The following is a 25067-nucleotide window of genomic DNA, read 5'->3' as shown; positions in this document are numbered from 1 at the left end:
CTTGGCATGTTTTGATGGTACAACCCACACAGATGAGTCTGCATGGGCGATTAATGTCTAAAATTATATTATAGCAATCACAAGTGAAAAAGTGTACTTTCCTTGTCGCTACACCAAAACTGTTTTCCTTACTTTCGCAATGTGCAGAAGGTGCCACTGATTTTCGGGAACATTGTCTCTAGTTTCCTAGGTATTTTGGGTCAATGTTTGAATACATTTCATCCTTTCTTGAAGGTCACTTTAGGGTATGAGTCGATTACATTTGTCTCGTTGATCAAATGCCAGTGTTTCTTGAAGAAACAGCAAATACGATTACTTATTTGGTAAAGCACACCAACCTTTCATAGTAGATGATGCTCATTGGAAATTTAAATTGCTTTTCAACAGTGGGCAAAAAGTAAATTAGCCATGCTCGTAGCAAACCTTGCTCCTATGCAGATCCATGTTACCCGAGCATTACAATGTTCTTTGAACATGAATTTGTTTTGGGTTTGGCTAATTCTGATCGCTCATGTAAGAATCTACTTGGAATCTTCTGTGACATTAGACATGTGTCTAGTGTTTTAAAAATGACTGTAAGAACAGTTAATGGTTTGTTGCCAACTTTAGTGATCATTGTGCAGAATCTCTCACATTTGATTATATTTCTTTCATGAATGGGTTGATGAGAAATGACAGCAAAGACCTACATTGGTTAGCTGTAGAGGATCTCATCACCTTCAAAACATTGGGCCTCGTTAGGCGGTAGGCGGTACCTATGGCGCTGTTAGCGCCATGGTTACCCCCTTACCACATTCCGGGTCCGGGTTCCCGAAATAGGTACTTACCGGGTCATTCCAACCTTGGAAGACCCGGTAAGTCCCCATTCCGGGAATCATTCCCCATTCCCATTCGAGCCCCCACAGGGCTCAAAGGGAATGGGGAAGGAGCAAATAACGGTACTGCAATTTGCGGTACTGTTATTAGCTCTGAAGTCCCTTAACGGGTCCCTTCCATAACGCCTGGTAAAGCCAGGCGTTAAGGAAGGGACCCGCTAAGGGACCTCGGAATAGGGTGGTAAGGGATTACCGGCACCGGTGCCCTTACCGGTGCCGGTAATCCCTTACCGCCTACCGCGTAATGAGGCCTATTGACACTAGTCCATCATTGCCTATTTGGGGCTGCCCCCTCATACTTCAAGAAACAATTCACCCTGTACAATCCAAATCGTACCCTCAGATCCAGGGCCCAAGGACTCCTAACCATCAGCTTGTCAAAAAGAGTCAATGGACTGGGCAGGGCATTCCCTTCCAAATCAATCACCAGATGGAATGAGCTGCCCAGCAATTTTTGAGTAGAATCACATTACTTAAGCTTCAGAAAGAAGCTTAAAACTTTACTTTTTAAATAATGGTTCACCGAACAATTAGCCCCTTAGCCTCCACCATAATGCACTGACACTTCTGAGCCACCGGTTTGTTGTCTCGTCACCTTGTCGTCCTTGTCTATAAGTAATGCGTCCTAATGCCTGCGGCGCTAGATAAATATATAAAATTTAAAAAAAAACATTGATCCTGGCTTCATGATTGATTTAATCGCCGACACTATCGGTCTTCCCAGTGGGTTTATCAACTCTTAGCACCCTGGATGGGGCTGCCGGCCAATCATGATGCTCGGAATGAGGACTGTATTTTATATTACAAGCCCTCATTGCTAGCAGCCTGGGTGCTGCTGGCTAGTGCCCCTTCCCTGAACCTCCTTCCCTTCACCACCCCCTTCACCTATCAGCAACCACGTAGTTTCCTACACGGGTGTTAAGAGTGTGTCATTTAAAACAAAAAAAAAAAGAAACTTACCGTGGCGCGCTGCCCGGCACCTCACCATGTTTCCCAAGTTTCTTTTCAAAGTTCAGAAACATTCATCAACATTGAAAACGGACTTGGGAACTGCAGCGCCGGGCCACGCAGCAAGCTACGTTTCTTTTTCTTTTTTTGTAATACACACCATTAGCACCCATATAGAGAACTACACGTGTGCTAAATGCGATATGCCCCGAGGCGGCGGCCGACCCTGTCCATAATGTTACCACTGCCTACGTTAGGGGACCCTTGCTTTGTGCGGACATTATTTGCAGGGTCGGCCCGCCACCTCAGGGCATATCGCCTCATTGTGACTCATTGGCAAGATATAGAGTGCCAGGATGATAGGACCTTTGTAGGTCAAGAACACTTTCTTGTTTTCACATATCCAACATTTATTGCCCCCTTCCGCATCTGTTACTTGAATATCTTCCATCGGCGTACCCTAATGTTATAGGCTTCAGCTGAAGATGCTGCAAAATCACCCTTCTTTACAACTAGAAAGCAAGAAACCTCTTACCTCACAACTGTTCACACTCATGAATAATTCCACACCAAGAAACAAAATCTGTGTCCAGCCTTCCCATTGCTGAGCTAAAATAGTGCTTAAAAGTGACCGCGATGTGAGCAAAAAAAGAAAAAGCTACAGAAAATTAAATCACTTCACACAGTATGATTGCACAGGTTCATCTAATTTTTTAGAGTGTCAACAATAAACATTAAAGGGTCATACAGTCAGCTGGCCCCTTATTGTTGTACTGAGAGTTTATAGCCATATATAGCAAATACCAATAATTTGAGAAAATGTGCTGCTTTAAAATAATAATTATTGTTAATTGAGAACTGCCATCTTTGGCATATCAGACCCCCAGAGTAGTTTGCAAAGAATATAGCGCCTCCGCATTTCTTATTGGAAATCTGTTCTATCTCATGCAAAGGACCAGTGTTAAAATGTCTATAAAAGCATCAAATCTGTCCTGAGACTAAACGATAGAAATCTGGTTTGTTGGCGTCTCCCTTCTGTGCTCATATCCTCTTCAACAGCAGCCAGCTTAGACCAAAGGACATACCTTTGTCTGATTACTGAGCAGTTGAAGGCACTCATCACAGGATGACCTTAGGATTCAGTGTTTTAAATAAGTATCTCTACTATAGAAAGTTGATGATTACGCGATTAATTCCACCAAATTCAATCCCATGAATGGGAGCCTGCTGCCATTTGAAGTTTTTTGCAGCACATTTAATATACTACACCTTCATCTTCCTATGCACCTTACTCAAAACCTCAGCATGCCAGGTGGCCTACAAACCCTTCATCTTTTTTTGCTATGTCAGCAGAGCCCATCCATTCCTTCCAGGAGACTTCATACTGCCCCTTCCAATTCACTCTGCTACAAGCACCCACCTGTTTAAATCAGTTTAGGTGTTGGTTCATAGGTTTTGCAAATAGGCAAAGTATACCCAATTATGAGGGTTGGAGCAACGGTACATTCAGGCAGTATTTGCAAATGCCACCTGTTTTTACAGCCAATGTGGTATTCATGATGAACCTGATTATGAAGTGCAAAAACTCATGTAATTGAATGCAATTTTTACTTCTACTCCCCAGGTACATTTTGAAAGGTGTTTTATATAGTAAAAGCCTCTCAATTCACACTGTTCTGCATCATATAAAAAGTGTGACAGAGACATGATCTGCTATTGGAAATAATCAATTTCCATCTTTGGAATGAGAGTGGAAGTTGGTGCAACATTTTAAATATTGTATGCAGATTCAAAATTTTGCACATGCAGTACTTGTGAATGTTCACACCCATTACTGACAACGCTGCAGATTTCCAATAATCTGGCAGATTTATTAAATCCTCACATGAAGAAATTTGAATTCCTTCATGTGACAAATCTTTGCAAAAAATCCATCAAACTACCTCAAGGGTAGCAACAAAAATAATTGCTGTGAGAAGACATGGGGAATATGGCATTTCCGGATGGATGCATTCATGTCAGCGATTTGATCATGTTTACAACATTCATGGGTGAGCCATACCACAGTAGGAAATGTCACTGGCTCTTTTATCCTGTTTTATAGCTTTACAAATTGACAGGTTTTCTAGAGAGCTTTCTCTGAAAAACAGTATGTTTATGTAACTGTTATATCTTCTTAACTTGATTTGTGTCTTGCTAATGAACTAAAAACGTTACGTGTTAAAAGTTGACTCTGCTGGATAGCAGATTAAATATAGGTTTCTTAAATGCAATATTCTGTATGAGTCCTGCTCCCTAAGTGCTTAGCGAAAACAAAACATGCTTACTGAGATCGCATCAGCTGATCATAGAGAAATATCTCTATACATATAAAATGCTTAGGTATGTTTCCGTACTCAGATGATGCAATTTATCAGGTTGCCCTCTGTTATCCAAATGGCAAAGTGCACACACTTCAACAACAGCATCCATTTAAACAAATAGAATGATCATGGTTCTACGCGGTCACTTTCACCTTACACTATCGCAAACGTTCAGTGAAGTTACTTCTTTCCACTCCCACTTCTCTTCACACAGGTCATGGCGGTTCCAGTGTCAATGAACACTGAAGGACGAATGCTTCCTCACAAGATAAAACTGAAAGTAGGTGCTGCAATTATGCTACTACGCAATCTTATGCCATGTGATCGATGGAACTTCGATACTGTTCTTATACTAGACATAACGCTCCTTGCATCTGATATGTTTAGCTGTTTCAATGACCATTAATAAGTCACAGGGACCTACGCCTCCTTCCTGGAAGCGATCAGTGGTAATTCCGATTTAAGAAGGGGGACAGAAGTAACCTTGTGAATTACCAACTGATATTGACATTTAAGATATGATAGAACGGTGTATTGTACGCCGGGAACAGCTAGTATACTTGAAGTGTTGTGGGGCCATTGGTATTGTATTAAAATGATTGCTCAATAATATCTGTGACTGTGAAATGGGTTGATCTAGTACTTACAGGGGCATTAAAACTTGCCATTATGAAAATTCACTCCAAAGAGTGTTTGGGTCAGAATTCTCCAGATGGACTATCCTTTCATGGATCTCAGTCTATGTCTGTTGCCATTGAATTTGGCCAAACAATATACCGACCAATTTAGATGAGCCCTTTAGAATCACAATTGTAAACACATTTAAGCAGTGCTACCACCGATGCAGCTTTGTTTCATGGCTACATGTCACTCTGATAAAGTCAACCACCCTAATTCTAGTTTCCATCTTAACTACAGACAAAACACTATACTTTTCAATGGTACAGAAACCAACAAAATAAGCTGGACATTACATAGGCAAAGATTTGGAGTTTGATATTATTTTGATATCAGAAAAAGTGCAAAATTTCGAGGTACCACAAATGTGAAATAATTAAACGTTAATGGTTTTGATAAAAAATGAATTCACAAAAGTCAAATTAGAAACTCACTCTCGAACCAGTGTACAGGATCTAAGAGAAAAGGACTTTGTGTCATGGTCCGAAAGTACGTCATATCATCGCACGGCATCTAGAACATCACCACCCAATCAGTACTATTGTGTCCAGATGAGTGTTAACCCACAATAAAAATAAAAAAAGTGAAAGTACTTCACATAGAATAAACAATACAATCCTGTCAATTGTACGCTGTGCTGGAAAACAGTATGCCACGGGAAGACGGGCCAAATTGGGTACAACATATAAATGGTGCCCTATACTGTGGATGAAGTTCAAAGATCTGTTGTGCATTCCACCCCATACTAGAAGCCAAGCAGCATACCACCACAGTTCTGCACAATTACTATTCAAAATACTGCTGATATGTACTGCAATTTGGGATAACAAGCCCTATGTCTAGTGCCCCAGTGATTCGAAGCAGTAGGCACATTTGTGGAATTGTTAAAGAAGAACATACATATCACAAGTAACATGACAGACAATGTCTGTTTGAAGCTAACCTGGTTATAACTTTGGCATTAGACCTCTTGCCCTATGCTTTTGTGGAAATCTTGGAAGTTCCCTTGCAGCAGTTTGTACAGTGCTGGCCGTGCCGAAAAATGACATCAACTTGGTTTGGAGGTGCTGGGAAAGACAGAGGTCCCTTCCTTTACTTAGTAGGTTGCTGAAGTGCCCTCTCCAGGGACTCCAGGGGCAAGGTTAGGTTCTTATGCTACACTTCCCAACCTGGAATGTCTTAGAGAGCACTTGCAGGGTTCTGTCACCTTCAGTGAGCAGGTTCCTCTGTACCATTGTTCTTAGCTGCAGCAGCATTTGTCCAGCCAGCAGATCACCCGCAAATGTTTTTCAGGGGTGGTTAAGGAAAAAGGCCTGCCCTTATTTTGGAGATCTCGGTCTTCACTTTTATGGAAGAGGGTTTTTGAGCGGACAGGACTCCTGACAGATTTTCAGATGAAATTCCTCTTTATCAGAAGTTCAAAGAAGAATCAACAGGACGCCTGGTCTCACCCCTTAAAAAGATAATCTTTTACAAGACATTGGGTCTCTTCAAGCCTTCTATAAGAAGTTGAATCCTGTGTGCTGTTTCAAAATGTTCTTATTGATTATATCATACCCATTGTTTTTCTTTGCAGGATGTTTGGGAGCCTTGGGAGATTCCAAGATGATGCAATCTTTCTGTGGACTGGTGTGTCTCTCCTGGATACTCTAATCCTGCCTCTGTCTCCTTACTGCCTACATCAAAGAATCTCCATTGATAATAACCCTATGGTGAATCCATTTAGCTTGGCAGAGCCTTTCATTTGAGCACTGGGCGTCTCCATTCCCACTAGGTGCATTTTCTGTCTTCCTGCAAGCTGACAAACATTTCATAGCAGATTTTGCTGAGGCAAAGCCCAAATCACCGGTTTCATGCTGAAACTCAGTCTCAGTGACAACTCAGGAGGACCTGAACGCAATAAACAAAGCTAACAATAAAATGGCAACACACGTATTGGACCATAATAACTGTGAATTCCCAGGAATCACCATTGGATAACCAGACATGTCTTATATTTTGATTTGCCATCTGCCCCAGGTTCTGGGAGCATGTAATTATATAATTTACTTCAGGAGCAGGTCTGCCCATGGGTACTACCTGGCTGTTAGAACATTTTGTTCCATCAGTCTGTTGGCAGGAGTGCACATGTCAGTTTTGTACCGCCAAGTTTCCAAACTACAAGGCAGCTGCTGTGGTGTGTCAATAGACAGGCCAAGCAGGGGTATATGCTTGAATTATGCTATTTAGTATAGGGCATTATAAACAGAGACAGATCCACCCCCATCTTTTTCAAGAAAAATAAAATAATTAGCCCATTTAACACTCGCAGATGGTATTCTGTCACATCCACAAGTTACTACGGCAGAACGTGAAGATATCAGCAGTCAAAATTGAAACTATTTTGCACATGTTGGGTAGGCTACAGGAGCAGTGCATGCCATCACAGAATACAGCAAATCTCAGACATCTTTGCCACGAAATCTGGCCTACCCATCGCAGACACCCATGTCTGCGCAACTTCCAGACAGGTCTTCTCGGATGCCCTTTTCCCTGTCCCCGCCCCAGATCTATGGACTCCTCATCTTGTCTCTACACTCTCACCTTACACCTCCTCTCCCATTAATGGGGGCACCAAATGGGAAGTCCTTGTGGCAGGCTTCGCATCATCCAAGTGTATCATTAATGTCTATCACACTGGTACTATCTTGGTTCAGGGACCTCAACTCAACCTCCTCTTCTTTGACCAGCGCTGCCATCCCTCACCAACTTCCTTCCCACACCTGCTACTTCTTCCTCCACTCACCCTCTGTCTACCCTCCTGCGACTGGAGTACCACGCCCCTGTAACTCTCCTCGGAAAACTTTCAAAAAGGTGAAGACTCTTGCTTCGCGCCACACTTAATGCTCGTTCAGCCAAACACTCTGATGACTTCTGCCTCCTTCTTGAAGACATTGACTTCAAAATCCTTGCTCTTTCCCGACATGTGGTTCAACGCCAGCTCAGTTATTGCTTTTGACTGCCTTCTCCCTGATGGCTATAAGATCATCTCCAAGCCTCGCCCTAACCATGCTGGTGGAGTTGCTCCGATCTACCCTAAGTGGGTCCCTTCTTCCCTCTTACCCACCCAACCCTACTCTTCCTTTGAGAGACTGGTCTGCAGGTTGATCATCTATCCTTCCTCCTCTCTGACCATTACCACTATCTACAGGCCTCCTGGCTCTACCACCTGTTCCTCTATGAATGGGTTAATTTCTCCTCCTCTCTCCTTGTGGCCACTTCTAAACTCCTTCTTGTGGGTGATTTCAACATCCACCTTGACTCTTCAATCACAGCATCCACTCTCTTCCGAGACATTTGCACCTCGCTCTCCCTCTCCATCCTCCCTTCTTGTCCTACCCACTCAGCTGGACACACTCGGGATGCCCTCATCCACACTGATCCTTCACTCTCCTCTCCGTTGACCACCACACTCTACTGGTCTGACCACTCTCTCCTTTCACCAGGGTCCTCTCATCCATCTGACCACTCCTCTACCAACCCGGCCAACCTCGTTGATGAACATCCATCCAATGAAACAAGTTTCAGCTGCTGCCCTCGCATCTACCTTATTTCCCCCTTACCCCCCACTATGGACTCAACCTCTGACTCTGTTCTCAGCAACCCCATCTTGCCATTACCAATTCTCCTCACACTCTTGCTCCAGTCATGAACATATGCCTGAAACATGCCCCCAAGAGTAACACCTGGTATGACTCTGAACTTGCAGCCTTGAAATGCAAGTGCAGAGCTGTGGAACGGCTGTGGTAGAACTCAGGCTCACCCTCTGACAAACTGGCCTGTTGCCTGCTCCAAAGGCAATACAGACTTTACATCCGCACCAAGAAAACAGCCCAAATCCAGGCTTGTGTCTCCGGTGCATCCAACAACACGGCTGAACTCTCAAATCTGCAAAGAACTAGCCAACCCTTCCACAGTATCCTCCTCACCTCTTCCCTCCCAGGCTCTCTACAATGCACTGGTCACTCACTTCACTGCAAAAACTAAGGACATCCTGAGCACCCTCACTTCCCCCCACTGCCCCCACCCACCTGCCTCCAAGGCCCCCGTTCCACCCTCTGCCTTTCTCTCCCCCTTCTCTCCTATCCCACCTTATGAGGTCAGTAGAGTTGTCCGATCCATGAAGGTCTCCTCCAAACATGTTTTCACCTGCTCCTCCAGAACCATTAAGGACAATATTGGCCCTGCACTTGCCAATCTCTGCAACAACTCTTTTGCTACTGGATCTTTCCCCTCCACCCTCAAGCACTCCCTCGTGTGGGCCCTCCTGAAAAAAACATCTGCAGACCAATCTTGTCCAGCCAACTAGAGCCCCATATCCATCACCCCCTTTCTTGGGGAAACTCTTGGAGAAGCAGGTATTTCCCCAACTGGCCCAGCACACTGAATGTGATGGTTGCCTACACAACCATTCTGGATTCCGAGCATCCAGAGGCACGTGAGAATTGAAAGCTGTGCTGCTCCCACATATACAGATATATTTGAGAATTGAAAGAGGACTGAGGTATACGTTTCCTGAAAAATGCTTCTACTTGGATTTTCCTTCAAAATCTAGTACTTTAACTTCCCAGCCTTAGCTGAGACTCCCAAAAGTTTGCTGGGCTATGCATGCTGCTCGCTGTGCGTTGTATTCTGTTGTGTTGGCCCCGTCCCCGAGTTCCCACACATGCACAATGGATGTGAGCTGTAACCTGGGCCTCCGACACTGAAACATCCAAACCTAGGGATATATGGTCCCGGTTCCACCCTTACATCTCCTCTATCTCCACTGATACCAATGACTGTTCATCTGCACCTCCCTTCCCTAGTGACATTCCTGCTTAAGCGATAGCCCTGAATGCTAGATTATATATGTGTGGTAACCGATAGCTGCTCGGGTGCCCTCTTATCTTGAATGTGGATATTGTATTCCTACTGTATATGTTATTACTGTATTCGTTGAACACTGCTTACCGCTCACTCTCTTATTGCTTTGTCAAGCACAGTAAATAAAGTTTAAAAGAAAAAATCTAGTATTTGATAACATTAAAGAGATGAAATTAAATTATTGGGTCAAATATAAAATGATTGCTTTAAACAGATGAAGTCTTCCACTCAAAGCTGATGTCTACTTCTTTATGTTAAGATTGCCGAGGACATTTGCTTTATGCAATCTTTCCGAATCGTTGCAAAGTATTTCCATTTTAACCTCTACCTATTCTGAAAAAACACCAAAAAAAACTGAATGTAAATAAAGAGATGGAGGAGGTTTCCCTGCTCAACATTATAGAATGAGTCACTTCATTCAAAAGTCACAGCGACAGACACTTTGAAAAATTCCGGAAACCTTATCTTGAAATGAAGGCCAATAAGGATTTGTTTATGTGCTGTCTTTCGCAATAGCCACTGTAATGCTCTACATCGATAGCTATATCAAAACAAGTATGCTCTGGTTTTCAAATTGTTTGCCAGATCAGTTTCTTTAATAAAACTTGAATAATACTGCGTACTATTTCTAAATCGATTGCACTTTTACATCTGATGCAATTTTACAAAATATTGTTGAAGAAAGTACTGTGGCGTATAAGAACCACGAGTCATGACTATTATAAATTATCCTACTGAGATCACTCGGAGATTGAAGAAGCAGAACTAAATATTCCACCAGCTGCAGGACCTGGCGGGGTGCAGCTCCATCTTGCCGAGATGGCAGGATCCCTTCACGTGGCAAAGCTGGGAACACAGCTCCACCACAGACAGATTTCCAACATGTTAGCCACGGGATGTACATTTTTCATTCAACTTTTTGAAAAAAAAAGTAGACATGCCCATTTTACATTCATTCTTAAATAACAATCTTTGCATTGGTTATAGTTCACAGAAGTCACATATTCACTTCACAAGCGATCAGCCAGACCATTGGATTATTGTGTTAAACAGTGTGACCTATAGTAATTTACAGTCTCTGAACAAAACAATCAAAAATAGCAACATATGATCAAAGTGACCAAACGAAACACAGACACTTCAATATTCTTTCAATTCATATAATTAATGCCATTCTCTTGAGGTTGATAAAATAAATTTTAGTTTCAACAAATTGTTTCAATGCATATTTCCCGACAGGATTGTATGGGTGGTTTTCAATCTCCACAGTGTTTTGTTAAATGCACAGCTCATGCCCAGCAGCCTATCTACTGGACCCCACTGCACACCGTGGAGGGTACCACCAATCAGCCTGCTGAAATCAGATATACAGGGTAAGATTTCTAGACTACAACAGGAACCAGTGAAACATTATTGGTACACTGCTCTGGACAGACAGAACAATTGTTATTTTCTTCATAAGTATAACGGCATCCGCTGTCTACTTTTAGAGACCCTGGGAGAAAATAGGTTAAGGATGATTCCCTCTCCCTTTTCAACTACCTTGAAGTGCATTTTTGAAAAAACTGCGTGACAATATAAAAACACGGTAAGAACAACCACCTCCTTCATGGAGGGGGTTATCTATTTTTTCCTAAATGAATAAGCATTGAATGCCATTGTTAAATTTAACTAATTAGTATCCAAACGCAAACACGCTCTCACATGTCCATCTCTGTTTATTTCTTGACAGAGAGAAACAGGACTCAATTACCAAACCCCCCCCCCCCCTTTTTCGCCCTGATGAAGGCCATCCATTATCAGCGCAATAGATCAGCTCTCAGATGGCCGCAACACGTCTGTTTCAACATCCTCCCCAGTGTCTAATGTCTGCACTGTAAATGTTTTAATTTAGCTTACACTTATTTTGTTTTTGTGAAACCAGATCACTTGATCCTGAAATGTTATTTGGGACCCTATTGTTTTTCTTAATGTATGTCCAGGCCAAAACGCATGGACAAAATTGTTAGTGTATCAATGTTTGATAATGTATTATTACCACTGTGTGTCCTGTTATGATTTTCATCCCGTCATGGATATTTGCATTGAAACAATTGGTTGAAACTCAAATTCATTTTACCATTCTCAAGAGAATGGCATTCATTATATTAATTGAATGAGTATTGAATTGTGTGTGTTTTTTTTGGCCACCCTGATCATTTGTTGCTATTTTTGATCGTTAACCTACCTGGGTAGATCAGGGTTTAGCCCTGTATAGCTATAGTGTCAACTAGAACACACACAAGAAAAACAAAATTATCCAGATTCAATAGCTGAAGATTGTGTTTATGCATGAACATCTCAAAGATGATCCCTGCACCCCCAGATCTACTCCAATTTTATACTTTTATACTTCTCTCATTGCATCTACCTCTCAATGTCTCCTCCTCAGAGGCCTCAACATCCATCTGGATGCTTCTAACCCCTCCTCAGGGCTCTTTCGCAATCTCTGCGACTCTCCCTCTCTTTCTATTTTACCCTCTGGCCCGACACACTCTGCCCAGCACAACCTGGATGTTCTCATCTCTTCAGACATTTCCCCGTCTAACCCTCTCACCACTCCTCTCTTGGACTGACCACTTTCTGCTCTCCTACCACCTGAAGCTCTGTCTCCCAGGCGAATACGACCCCAGCACTGCCACCCACCTTCCCGGCCATACGGCCAATAAAAGATGCGTCAGTGGAGGCTTTGGCCACTACTTTCTCTACTCTTCTTACGCCTGGGGCTGACTCACACTCTGACACAACCCTCTCTAACCTGTATCTCTATCTCCAACACTCCTAATGTCCTTGCCCCTGCTATAAGGATCCATCTGATGCCTACCTTCAAGTGCAACTCTTGGTATGATTCTGACCTCACCACTCTAAAATGCAAGTGTAGGGTGGCTGAGAGGAAGTGGAGGGCATCACGTGCCTCCTCTGAAAAACTGGCCTGCATCCTGCTCCAAAGTCAATACAGACTCTGTCCCGTCCAAGAAAAGAGCTTACATACAGGCCTGTGTCTCTGGGGCCTTTAGCAGCACAGCCAAACACTTCAAAATCTGCAACAATCTGGCCAATACTGTTGCAGTCTCCTACTCCATCCAAGGCCCTCTGCACAGCACTGGCTTCTCACTTCACCACTAAGAATCAGGACATCCTGTCCTCGCTCTCCTCTTCCTCTACCTCTCACGGCCGCTCTCCGGCCACCTACCCCTGTCTCCTCCTTTCTCCTCTTTCCCTGTGTTCACTCCTGACAATGTTTCTAGACAAGTCTGATCTATGAAAGTGTTGTCCAAGCAGGTGCTTCCCTGCTCCTTCAGAACCATCAAAGACCACAATGACACCCTCGCCCCAGCCTTGGCTGACTTCTGAAATCACTCTTTTGGCAGTGGAACTTTCCTCTCCCCCTTAAGCACTCCCTTGTGCACTTCCTCCTTCTGTCGACCCTTCCTCTCTGGCAAACTACCACCCGATCTCCATCACTCCTTTCCTGGGAAAACTCCTGGAAAAGCTGGCCATTTCCCAGCATAATCTCCATCCCAAATTAGTTGGTTGTCTCCATGACCATCAGTCTGGCTTCAGAGCAGCCAGAAGCATGGATACTGCTCTTCTAAACACACGTCAAGACTTGCTCTCTAATCTCGACTCTAGCCTTCTTTCTGTCCTTATCCTCCTTGATCTTTCCTCTGCTTTTCACACCGTCAACCACACCATCCTGATCAATCATCTCCATGAAGACATGGGCATCACGGATCAGGCCCTAGCTTGGTTGACCTCCTTCCTCCTGGATCAACCTTCCCAGGCCCAACCTGGGTCCCATTTCTCCAACATGCAGTGTTCCCCAGGGCTCTAATCTCCCACCCTAGATTTTCAACTTTTACCTGGCACCTCTGGTCCACCTCATCTCTACTTTCTACTCTAACTTTCAGTGTCAGGAGGATGACACTCAGCTCTCCTTCAGACTCCCCTCAGCCTCCTCTCTTCTCGCGCTCATTCCTGACTTTTTTTTCGTGATTCAGGAATGGTGAGCCTCCTACAATCTCTACCTTAATGCCAGTAAGGCTGAGATCCTTCTCATTGGATCCCTGCTCCCGCTTTCCCTCTTTCACTTTGGCCGCCATCCTTGGGCCCTCTTCCTGCACCTTGCTGCGATGCAAAAAACCTTGGTGTCATCTTCGACTCCACTCTCTCCTTCTCTCCTCATATCACAGACTTCTCTAAGAAGCCCCACTACCAGCTGCACCTCCTCAGAGGTATTCTTCCTTTTCTCACTTTCCCCCAGAAGCTCACTATCTCCAGATCCCCGTTTCTCTCTCAGCTGGACTACTGCAACAGCCTCTTTCTAAATATACCTGCCTCTACTCTATGCCCTCTGCAACTAATCCAGAACAGGACTGCAAGACTTGTCCTTGGTGTCAAGCCCAGGGATCGTATCTCTCCACTGGCTCCCAGTGGCTGCAAGGATCAGGTTAAAGACCACATCTACATTGTCCACAAAGCTTTCTGGGGTGGGGGAGCACAATACATCCAACTCTCTCTTCCTAAGCACTTTGCTTCTCGAGCCCTTCGTTCATTCACCTCCAATGCTTCTCCAGGCAGAGAGTGGGGGGTTGATCTCTCTCCTTGGCTGGTGCCTCCCTCTGGAACAGCCTCCCCGCCCCTCTCAAACTTGAGCAGAACCACCTAAGGTTTCAGAAGCAACTCAAGAATATATATCTTCCCCCCCTTATAAATCTTAATGGGCACTAGACTCCTACACCACCAGTAGCCCAATGCACTGCACCCGGGATTACCGCGCAGTTAGGGACTGTATCTGCAACCCTACAGTCCCCTGCCTCCTTGCACTTACTCAGACTTGGCCACACTGGCAGCACTTACTTGAGCTTTCCCCTATTTCACTTCCCCGCTCCATCCCTCTGCCACTTCTCCTCTCCCTCCCCCCCCCTTGCACTTGCACGATCTGAATGACCCAAGGCCTAGTAAGGTTGTTTGTTTTGTACTCTATCTCCCCTTGTCTTGTCCTGTGACACCTAGAAACACTTGTGTACAGGCGCATTATAAATGACTTGTATCATTTCATATAAATGTATGAGATAGCAGCAAAAATTGTTTGATGAGAAGTATCATGTATAATTCATTTGCCATTAATAGAGACCATTTGAAAATCTCCACCCTCTTGATTTATTATCTGGCATTTTAGTAGTGCATCATCACAATAAATCCTGATTTATATTAAACAAAAAGTAGAACCACTTTAAAATCCTTCCATTATGATTGTTGTTTCAAGTTTTGCAATCAAAACAGAATTGGAGGATAGATTTTGCTTACCTTCACAAGATTTTCCATCGTCTCCAAGCTTGTGGCCAGCTGGACATTTGCAGTAAAAACTGCCAATTGTGTTGCAGCACTGGTCCTGGCATCTGCCGTTTTCATTTGCACATTCATTTACATCTGTCAGAAAAATCAGTTATCAATTTAGCATATGATTTAGTATATGATACAGCACATACACACAGAGCACTTTTTCATTGGCTATGCTCCTAGTGGCATCAATGTGATTGGATTTTTGATTGCTCAGTGTAATCCCCAAATTAGTAGACCACAGTTCTTTACAAGTGAACACCCCGACCACCACCTGGGAGTCCTGCACACAAACAAAATTCTCTTTCCTTGCAAAACCAATATGGCAGCAAAAGATGCCTGGATTGGCTGGCAGCCACCTTGCACATTCTAATTGGAACCAGTGCATTATGTATTCACAACAGAACACAAACTAAAAATTACCACATATTTCCATTACAGAGGACTCTGACCAGATCCTTCATCAATAACAAATATCCCCTTTCCCTACAAGACCAAGGAGACTGCAGAAACTTCTTGGACCTAATGAAAGTGCAATCTGATTGGATCCTAGAGCATCATGTGATCACATCACAAGAAATGCAAATTACATTTTTAAGATATTTGTTGCAACATTCTGACATTCCAGAAGATCCTAACCACCAGCAACTTACGGTCAACTAGTACAAACAAAGTGTACCCATTCCTGAAAGACCAAGCTTCATAGATCCATTGCAGTTCATCCAGAACATTCAGTTTGCCTCCCAGAGGCTTGTGTGGCATATTCCATCCCTCCTTTCTCAGTGTCCCCAGGGTACCCAACCAAAATGTCATTGGTCATGGTACAAATTCAGAAAAGGTTATCCCTGGCCTGAGACTTCTTGTAGGGCCAGAAGAGGCATAGGACTAGACCTCTTGTCGATACATAGCATCCTAGCCCTGTGGTGTTTTGAACATGAAGCTTGAATGTGGAAAAGGGCCACGTCCCCCAAACCATGATTGTTTTCAGCACTGGTATGCACAATCCTTTGTTTCCTTTCTGTGTCCTGTGTCTGCCTATCATTTAAAATTCTCTGTCCTTTGCTCTTCTACTACCAATATGCTCCTGCATATGCTCATCTCAACCTAGCTCTCCCCACCCATTACCTGGAGATCCCATGCACGTCAGCACAAAATCTCCCACTGCTCCTTTCTTCTTTTTCTTCCCATCCTATCACAGTTCTCCTGCCCTCTAGGTGACGGCAATCTGACGACCCCTGCCAATTTCCTCAATGAGAACCCTCTTGTAGAAGTTATTGAAATAAAGACACTATGACATAAAACATGTCTAGTGATTAAATAAACGACGCATCCTTAAGAAGATCATGTAATTAGATCAGTGCTGTTACAAGAGGAAACAATTAGTAAAAAAGAATCACATCAGAATTAGATTTACCTTTTGATAGGCCAACATGTTGCTTAATTATTATTAGGAGTAGGACTGATCTAAATTGAACTTTGTGTCTTTTAAATGGGACAGAAAACATGTAAAGCCTTTTTAAAATCCTATGAATCTACGTGAAATGCAAATTGAAATTGTGATAAAACTCACATGTTTGAGCAAAAACATCCATTAGTCATCTATTGCAAAAATATCCAGAAGTCTATTAACCTATAATTTTTATCAATGTATAAAACCAAACAGAACATCTGTGTTTATTGAAGTATAAGTGTTCTGGTTTCAAACTCAAAATAATATTAAATACATGCATCCAGAACAAAGTACAACCTTATATTCCTAAAACAAATTCCAGAAAAAATTAAGTTGACAAACTACAATTTCACGGACAAGTTAAGTGCATTTTCAAAACCGGATACCTAGATAGGTTCATTAACCCTTGACCTTGGAACACATTAGGTTCCATAAAGAATTCAATGCACCAAAGCAAAAAAGGAAGAGCACCTGTGTAGTTGTGCGATGAAGAAGGAAGGCAACCAAAGGATTTGTTGATCTGAAATTGTAGTGTGAAATTATTGTATATGCTTGAACTTTAGCCTGGTATAAAAAGTGGTGTTCTCAAGGGTTTTCCCATTGCCTGACGACATACAGCCAATTTGGCTGAAGGAATGTATACTAAAATTATAGAATGAAAGGAGAATAATGCCCAGAAAGGATTTGATTGTATACCTAAGCCTGAAAAGGACCAGAGCAGGGGGACACCACCTTATCTGGATGCAAAGGGGCTGAGGAGAAATAGATTATCTGGATACCCATTGCCCCCCCAATTTCAACCAATGAATAACACCAACCAAAAGAGAGGCCCTGAGACATTCCAGACCCTCATTCCTGTGCATGGGATTTAATTCAACAAACCAAAAGTATACGTGAATTGCTGTTCCGCAATACTTTGAAATAATTCCCTTTGAAATAGAACTCTGAAACCTCTGAAAAAATAAGTAAAATAATTAATTGCATGGGTTTGTTTTAGAAAGTCCAGAACCAACAGGAATCTGTAGCTTCTTGGGTTGATTTCAGTGATTTGGCAATGGATGTTGCCAAATCCTTTGCCAAATAAAATATCTTATGTACGAAGCCAACTCTTTCCAATTAAATGTCACCAAGAATAATAATTCCCAAAGTGTTCAAAATAGAGGTTTGGGATTTTGATAAGAATTTCATTGTTTGAAAAATGTGAGGAATAAGGGCTGGAAGCGCACTGGAGTAACACGTTTTGCCTCCTAAAGCTCCTACGGCACTTATGGAGGAAAGACTACAATTCCCAGCAGGCCATGGGAGGTTGTAGTTCAGGACACGGGCGTATGGTCATGTGCGCGTTGCCAGCTGCAGTGATTGCGAGCAGCATAAAGGTGCAACGGCTCGTGAATCAGGTGTGGCTTATTAATTCCTGGGTGCGGTTGGTGTGAGGAGCAAGACGGCGGGGTGCTGAAGGAGTTATGGACGGCGAAGCTCTGCCCTTCTGAACATGGAAGCCGCAGCGAAGCTCTGCCCGTCCGACAGCTGAAGCCGTTGGCGTTCACTTGCATCGTTCGGAGCAGGCGGACCGGCGGCTGATTACGGCATGCTACCTTCACTCCGAGGAGTCCCGCGGGGCCCTCGGAGCTCAGATAAGTGCTGGTGACATTGCGGGGTGGGGGCTCAGTTAAATAAGTACATTCACCTGCATTGGACTTTTGGCCTGGCAATCTATTATGGCCAGAGTTGGTTACTACAGTTGATTTTGTTAATAAACCGAGAGGAAGTCACGAAATGGTTATGTTGGCAGGATTTCTTTGACGAGTGCTATTAACTTATGTTTACAAGATTACAGGTTCTGGTTTTCGGGTGATTCGCAGCCCATTCGCTTGCCTGGTTAAAACTCTAGAGACATGAATCTACGTGTTTATGTATTGCTGAAAGCTTGCCCTATGGGCCATGTGTTTTGTACTTCATCAATGGGGAATTTCCCCTTGTCTTGTGTTCATACCGCTTGCTACTACATGTGAATGCATGGTCCTCTGTGTTTGTTCTTGAGGTATGTTCACACGTATTAAGGTGTGTCTTGGTCTCGGCTACAGAGTGTTCAGGTATCAGGAAACAGGTATCAAATAGGGAGGCTTTTTCCCTGGTGCTTCCCCCACACCTATCCAACTTAGGTTTGCCCTAATCCTTTTCCCGGTTTTCCTAATTTCCCCCACCCCATCCACAACCTCTCCCTAACTCCTCTTCCCCCCCCGCCATTGGCTGCCACGTGGTGTCCTGAGTACTACTTCAGGCACCTTTGCCAACCACGGTGGGAGGGTCAAATTCATTCGGCTTCTGTGGTTCGGGGGAGAGTGTTGATTCTTCTCCTCCATTATTGTAAGTGTTTTGACAAAATCTGATATTCAAAGTGCTTCATTTACTGCAAGCTTCACTTCCTTTTAAAGGAGAACAAAACCATTTGAAACTTAACTTTTCATTTCTCAAAGATAAATGAAGTCATGAGATTTTGTTTATTTTCTGATATATTTTAAGTATGTTCAGATATAATGTCCTTTGTACAGCCCAATAGAATATTTCACTCATATTCCCGCCTGCTTTTTTGAAATCATAATAGGCAATTGTTGATTTTGTATAAATGTTATCTCGATTATTCAGATATAAATTGTATAGTAAAATATCTAAGAACATTTCTATAATAGTCATTCTTATTTGCTGTTCTATGTGTGATTGTGCAAATATGGAAAGTAACTGCCCATCTTATGTTAAATTAAATTGGTAGAGAATAAAATAGGCAGGCCACAGCATATACATTATTATTGAAATCTGACTTCATTGTTAGTGTGTTAAGGGAACATCTGTAGCATTTTAAGTTAGAGGCACCTGCATTACACTGATTTATCCTTTTAAACACAACTACTTTGATTAAAGCAGCCTGTAGCCTGTTTCCTGTCCCAGATTAGAGGCTGGGATAGTTGTATTGTGGGGTTGGTGGTGAAAGGGATTATATTCTTCCCATTCATACATGATACAGAAACACCACAAATGTACAAATATATTTTATAGGGATCTTTACACATTTCTTCTTTTTCCTCCTGCTCCCCTACTCACCCCGTGAAAACACTCTGGAACCATGGAATGCCCAATCTCTCTGCAAGAAAGACATTCATTTTATACTGACTCTCCCCTCCTATCTTACTATGATGGCTGTCAGTGAAGCATGGATCTGAAAAGAAAAAAAAAATTCCGTTCTAGAAATCTTGCACAAAGACTGTCAACAAAGTATTTTTGCATTAAAACAGACTTTGCTAATTTGTCTCACTCTGCCCACATATTTAAAAAAAGGTGGCAATGTTTTCCTTATCAGCAATAAGGCCAGCATATCTGCCCCTCTGAACACCACTGACTTCCTCCCCTCTTCTTTTGAACACATCCCTGTTTGACTTCACCAACTTCTCTTATTTTTGTTATTACTTGTATTTAAATCAATCAGATTTTTACAAGGTCTGAGAAGAAAAAGAAAGAAGAACGAAAACGTCACAGAAAACGAGACAGAACTTCCAAAATTTCATAAATACGCACAGTCCAAGCGTTCACAGGGAATTAGGAAAAAGAGAAAGGCTCCAAAGGAAGAAGACAACAGATTCGAAGTGGGAGAAACTTCTGCCGCGTTTAGTCGGTCTTTATCTTTTTCAAGGCTGTTTCCAAAATCTTTGCCATAGCTATAGTCCATCTAGTTTTTCACCTGAAATCAGTCGGTTCCACCATTCTTCCTCTTTAATAAGAATCAAATCCGTAAAAAGTGGCTTCAAATAGGCCACTCTTTTGTGTCTCATTTGTGGACACTCCCATCAGGAGATGTCTTGGGGTTTCTGGTTGGTTCTGGTCCTCACATAGTCTGCATGTATTGGAACCAGTGGTCGTCCTAATGGCCAAAATTTCCTGTGTTGGCAACAAATTTAAACACGCTCTCATGAATGTTTTCCTCAGGGATTTGTTTGGAAATTTGGCACAATATGCCTGGGGCACTTTCAGTTTGTTAAATGTCGTTGGAAGGTGGTTTAGCAATTTGTTTGATGCTGCTTTTTCGTTCGTTGTGATCCAGTCCCGATTTTCCATTTTTGTTTTTACTCTTTGCAGATTAGATATCAGGTCTTCCTCGCTACAGGCTATATCGTTCAATTTGCTTTTTTGGGCTGTCACCCATGTGTTAAGTATATTACAATAACCATTTATGATTTCCTCTGCGATCAGCTGGTATACTGGCAGCCTCTCGCTTTTCTTCTTAGGATGCTTTTCCAGAATCAGAATTTTGGTCTTTGATTTGTTGATTTTGCGGTTATTTTCCTCTATATATTGCGCAAGGTTGTTCAACTGGCGCTGAAGGCCAATCTGGGTTTGATCCAGTAAGATTAAGTCGTCGGAGTACAGAATGCGTGAGACAGCATATTTCCCTACTTTTGGGGGGAAGATCTGATCTTAGCTTCTGCATCTTTATAGTCTCCCAAGAAGACAATAAAGAGGGCTGGGGCTAGCGGACAGCATTGTTTTACTCCACTTTCAGCTGGAATTTCCTCAGACAAAAGGCCTTGTTGGCTGAGACACGCATATAATTTTGTGTCCGTGTGTAAGGTGATCACCTGCTCCAAAATCGAAAGAGGACAGTTCCAAGTCTTCAGTTTCTTCCAAAGTTTTCGTCTATCTACCTTGTCGAATGCCTGAGACAAATAGACAAAAGCCAAAAAAACTCTCAGGGCGCCTGTCTTGATGTTACTTTTTATGATGTTTTGAAGCAGGATTTTCACTGACGTACTTGCGTTTTTCTGAAATCCTGTTTGAAAAGGATCAGCACTGGGTGAAGTTCTAGCCCATTTCTGGAAACGTGTGAGCAGTAAGGTTGCAAAGATGTTCCCAATGGAACCTAAAAGGGCAATTGGACGATAATTGGCAGGATCTTCTCTGTTGCCCTTTTTGAAGATCGGGGCAACCACCACTTGCGTCCGAGAAGCAGGAATTCGCTTCGCTTTGCTACATTGAAAAAAGATTTTGCTGATTAGGACTGTCCACTCTTCAGGATGCTTTTTTAGGTTGATGTTAGACAGGCCCTCAGGGCCTGGAGCTCTCAAGGATTTGAGTTTGAGTGTTGCTCTTTTGACGTCATCCTCTTCTGTTAAATCTACCCATGTGGCCTCAGATTTAAGTTCTAATATTGGAGTCCTGGTTGTAGGAAAATCAAACAGGTTAAAAAAATGGCTACCCAGTTAGTTTTGGATACTGAGTTAGTAAGTTGACCGTCAGTTTGCAGATCTGTTTTTTGATTAATGACCAGAAGTCACACAGCTTCTTGCTGTTTAAAGTCTTAAACATTTCCTCCGCGTCATTCTGGTAGAGTGTTATCCTATGGTTTTTAAGACATGATTTGTATTTCTTTGTCTGTACTTGGAGAGCGCTCCTGGAGTCCTCATTGTTCAGATTTATAGTCAATCTTTTCAGTTTTATCAACTCTCTCCTTTTTGCTACAAAGGTTTTGTTGTATGCATGTCCATGCTTTGGTTACTCCGGCCGCCCCACTTTGTATATTGATAGCAGCGGCAAGTAGTTTGGTTTGGGTGTCCCTTGTTGGATAGATTCTCCAGACATTAGGTTTTTATATTTTCTGGTTAGATCTGTTATATCTGATGCTGTCAAACGCAGACATGTTTGCTGACTGTTTGCTTCAATGCTCGACTTGTAGGTTTTATTCTGAGGGCAGCTGGTGGACCAAGACAGACAGCAAATTATGGTTGCTTGCCTGAGTTCTTATTACCTCAAAGGTTGCAATGTAAGGGAGCAGTGCAAGAGCGACAAATATATAGTCAAGATTTGCCCCAGGATTGTCGCGTTCCCAATTTGCTACCACATGCTGATTGCCTTGTAGCCATGCTACATTACGGAAGTTCCGGGAGTTCATTAAGTTGAACCATGCCAGGTTAGAGTTTGTGGTGGGATCCACACATTTGGTCTTCACATCACCACAGATGATTATGTGGGTAGTCCCGTGCTAAACGTAAATTTCGTCGATGGCGTCCGCCACCAAAGTGCAGAAATTTGTGATCGTTCTCTGTGGATTCCAATAAAGATTGACAATTGCTAACTGTGTGGTAGTCCAGGACTTTGAGCCCGGCTTAAGATGATGCCATGATGTTAAAACTGCCAATATCCCAAAGGCCTCTACCAATTTCTTTAGGACACTGAACCCTGAGCCAGAACGGACCGCCGGTAGCAAACCAGAGGTCGGGTGGCCTAGCAAACCTTTAGAAGCAGGAGATTTCTCTATAGAGAAACCGTCAAGGGAGGGCTTCTCCACGAGCCAGGTCTCTTAGAGGCACAAGATGTCATAATCCCCCAAATCTTGGTTCTCCGGTTGTGTCAAATGGATGTGTCCTCTAGTATTCCACAAACACATATTTAGGGTTTTCTTTGGGAAGGTGTCATGTTCCTGTTGAGGCGAAGGACGTGGTAATTTGTCATCTGTTTTTCGTTGCTATTTCCCGGAGTTGATATTAAGGGTTGCTTGAAACCACTTCCAAGAGCCCCTCTGTGGCTTTCGTTGTTGGGTTCAGTCGTTGTTACTCTTAAAAATGCTTTCTGAGAATCAAGTGAAGTGATGCTTTTTATAGCCCCACGATGGTTCAACAGGGGCAAATTTGACTGGGTACTTGTGATTCTTGTGCAGTCAAAATTCCTATCCGACTTCTTTGTCTCTTCTTCTATTTTCGATTTCACGATGCTGGTATTGTTCGTCAATTTCAGACCTTTCCGACTGCAGCCGATTTGATCTATGTCGGTTGATTTCAGGGGATCTGGGCTTTTTCTCCCATCTCTTATTTTTGTAGAGTTCTTCAGTTCGTGATATATATCGGTACTTTTTTTGTCGCTGTTTCAGAGTCTCTAACAGGTTTTTGGATCTCGGAATGTGTCCTGGTAGTTCCGAAAGGCAAAGACCCATCTGCTCGAGTTCAGTATACACTTCCTGGGGCATGTCTCGTATTGCCGAAGCTTTTATGGGTAAATATGTTTTGGTTTCTGGTCCCTATGATAGGGTTCAATTGTCATGGTTCAGAGTGTAGAGACCACTAAAGAGGACCCAGTAACGGGCCAAACCCAGGAGAACGCAAAGGTTATGTGGATAAACCACATAAAACATAGAATCCATCCTTATAGGGGACTCTTATGCCCCATTTGCAGGAAAAAGGCCTCAAGAACTTCATTACCCAGGCTTCTCTGGGCCCAGAACTACAGGAACAAGCCCAAAAGGGGCGGGACTTGCGCGCACGTGCGCACAAGACCAACCAAAGCATGGGGCTTGTGCTTAAGCTGCCGACCGGAGAAGACGTCTCCTGAAGAGCTCTGTGTGCAGCGAACAACACGAGGGGCACGCCCCAACCAAACCCAATCCAGGCCCCTCGCCTTGAGAAGCTAAGTACCGCAAGCATTAGACAGACTCCAGTTGCAAGGGGAGGACGCGCAGGGCCGTGACGCCACTTTGTGTGGCTAGCACGACCAGTGAAGGTTGCCTGGGGCACGCACCGGGGGGCTCCGCTCACGATCCACTGTCCCTGTGCTACAGGACAGCTAAGTCTTTTCACTGGGCATCGGAGCGTAACTCTGAGCTAACGCACGCATAACGCTGCACCAACTCACGAGCGCAGAGCAGTGCATGAGATTTGCATGACAATTAGCCATGTGGAGGAACCGCGTACGACAGTGCGGCTAGGCCGCCACATGCCACGTGCGGCAAATCGCACATCCACAATTCGGATCACTCAAGGGTCCACGACCCAGTGAATCCACCAGTACAGTGCAGGGCCACATGCGGCTTATTCCGCATCTACCGATCATTAAGGGCGTTAACCCGCGTACTAACTCATAGTGCTCCGCACTGCTAGCATACGCAACAGGGTGAAGAATTAACCAATTGCATGCTGGCAAAGTATTGTTTAAGGTGTGTGCAGGAACACACCATGTAGTAATTCCTTGCTCTCTTGCAGCAGAAATACACTCCAGACAGATACCGGACCTGAGAGTACGCAGGCAGGAGGCCAGTGCTCAACCCAGAGATAAGTCTCTTTAAATTAAACTCACTATTGTGCATAGTGTAAAGTGTACTGTATGATTATTGTGTTCTCCTTTGTCCCCTTCCCTACCCACCACCCCTCTCCTAAACATCTCACCGGTTACCCTACTGCTGAACCTATCCAACCAACGTGTTCCTAACCCTCTTTTCCCGCTGGAGTCTCAGCGCCTTGTGTAAGCTTAAACTTGCGGGCGTTCAGACTGCGGAGAGGATGGTTGGTTCGTGCCCCTCCTGAGCCTGAAGACTGGAGCCCTGACATGGATCACCATAAAATCATCTGTTTTTAAAGGTCGGAGCTTGTGCACTTCGCCAAGTAATTTAAGGACTTATTTCCTGTTTAAGACCATGTATTTGTCTTTAGT

At 43.4% G+C, this 25067-nt stretch overlaps 1 protein-coding gene across 6 annotated transcripts in view; it reads right to left on the bottom strand.

The window, feature by feature from the left end:
• Nucleotides 1-25067, bottom strand: part of LOC138491794 (multiple epidermal growth factor-like domains protein 6) — a 1495213-nt gene that overhangs the window by 864818 nt on the left and 605328 nt on the right. For all 6 annotated transcript variants that reach the window (XM_069618507.1, XM_069618508.1, XM_069618505.1 and 3 more), the window contains exon 5: nucleotides 15119-15241. In XM_069618507.1, the coding sequence (XP_069474608.1) occupies nucleotides 15119-15241 (123 nt within the window). The remainder of the gene's footprint in view (nucleotides 1-15118; nucleotides 15242-25067) is intronic.

Source organism: Ambystoma mexicanum, chromosome 10, assembly GCF_040938575.1.
Source record: "Ambystoma mexicanum isolate Mex_15411 chromosome 10, UKY_AmexF1_1, whole genome shotgun sequence".
NCBI lineage: Eukaryota > Metazoa > Chordata > Amphibia > Caudata > Ambystomatidae > Ambystoma > Ambystoma mexicanum.
This window is presented reverse-complemented; position numbering and strand designations above follow the sequence as displayed.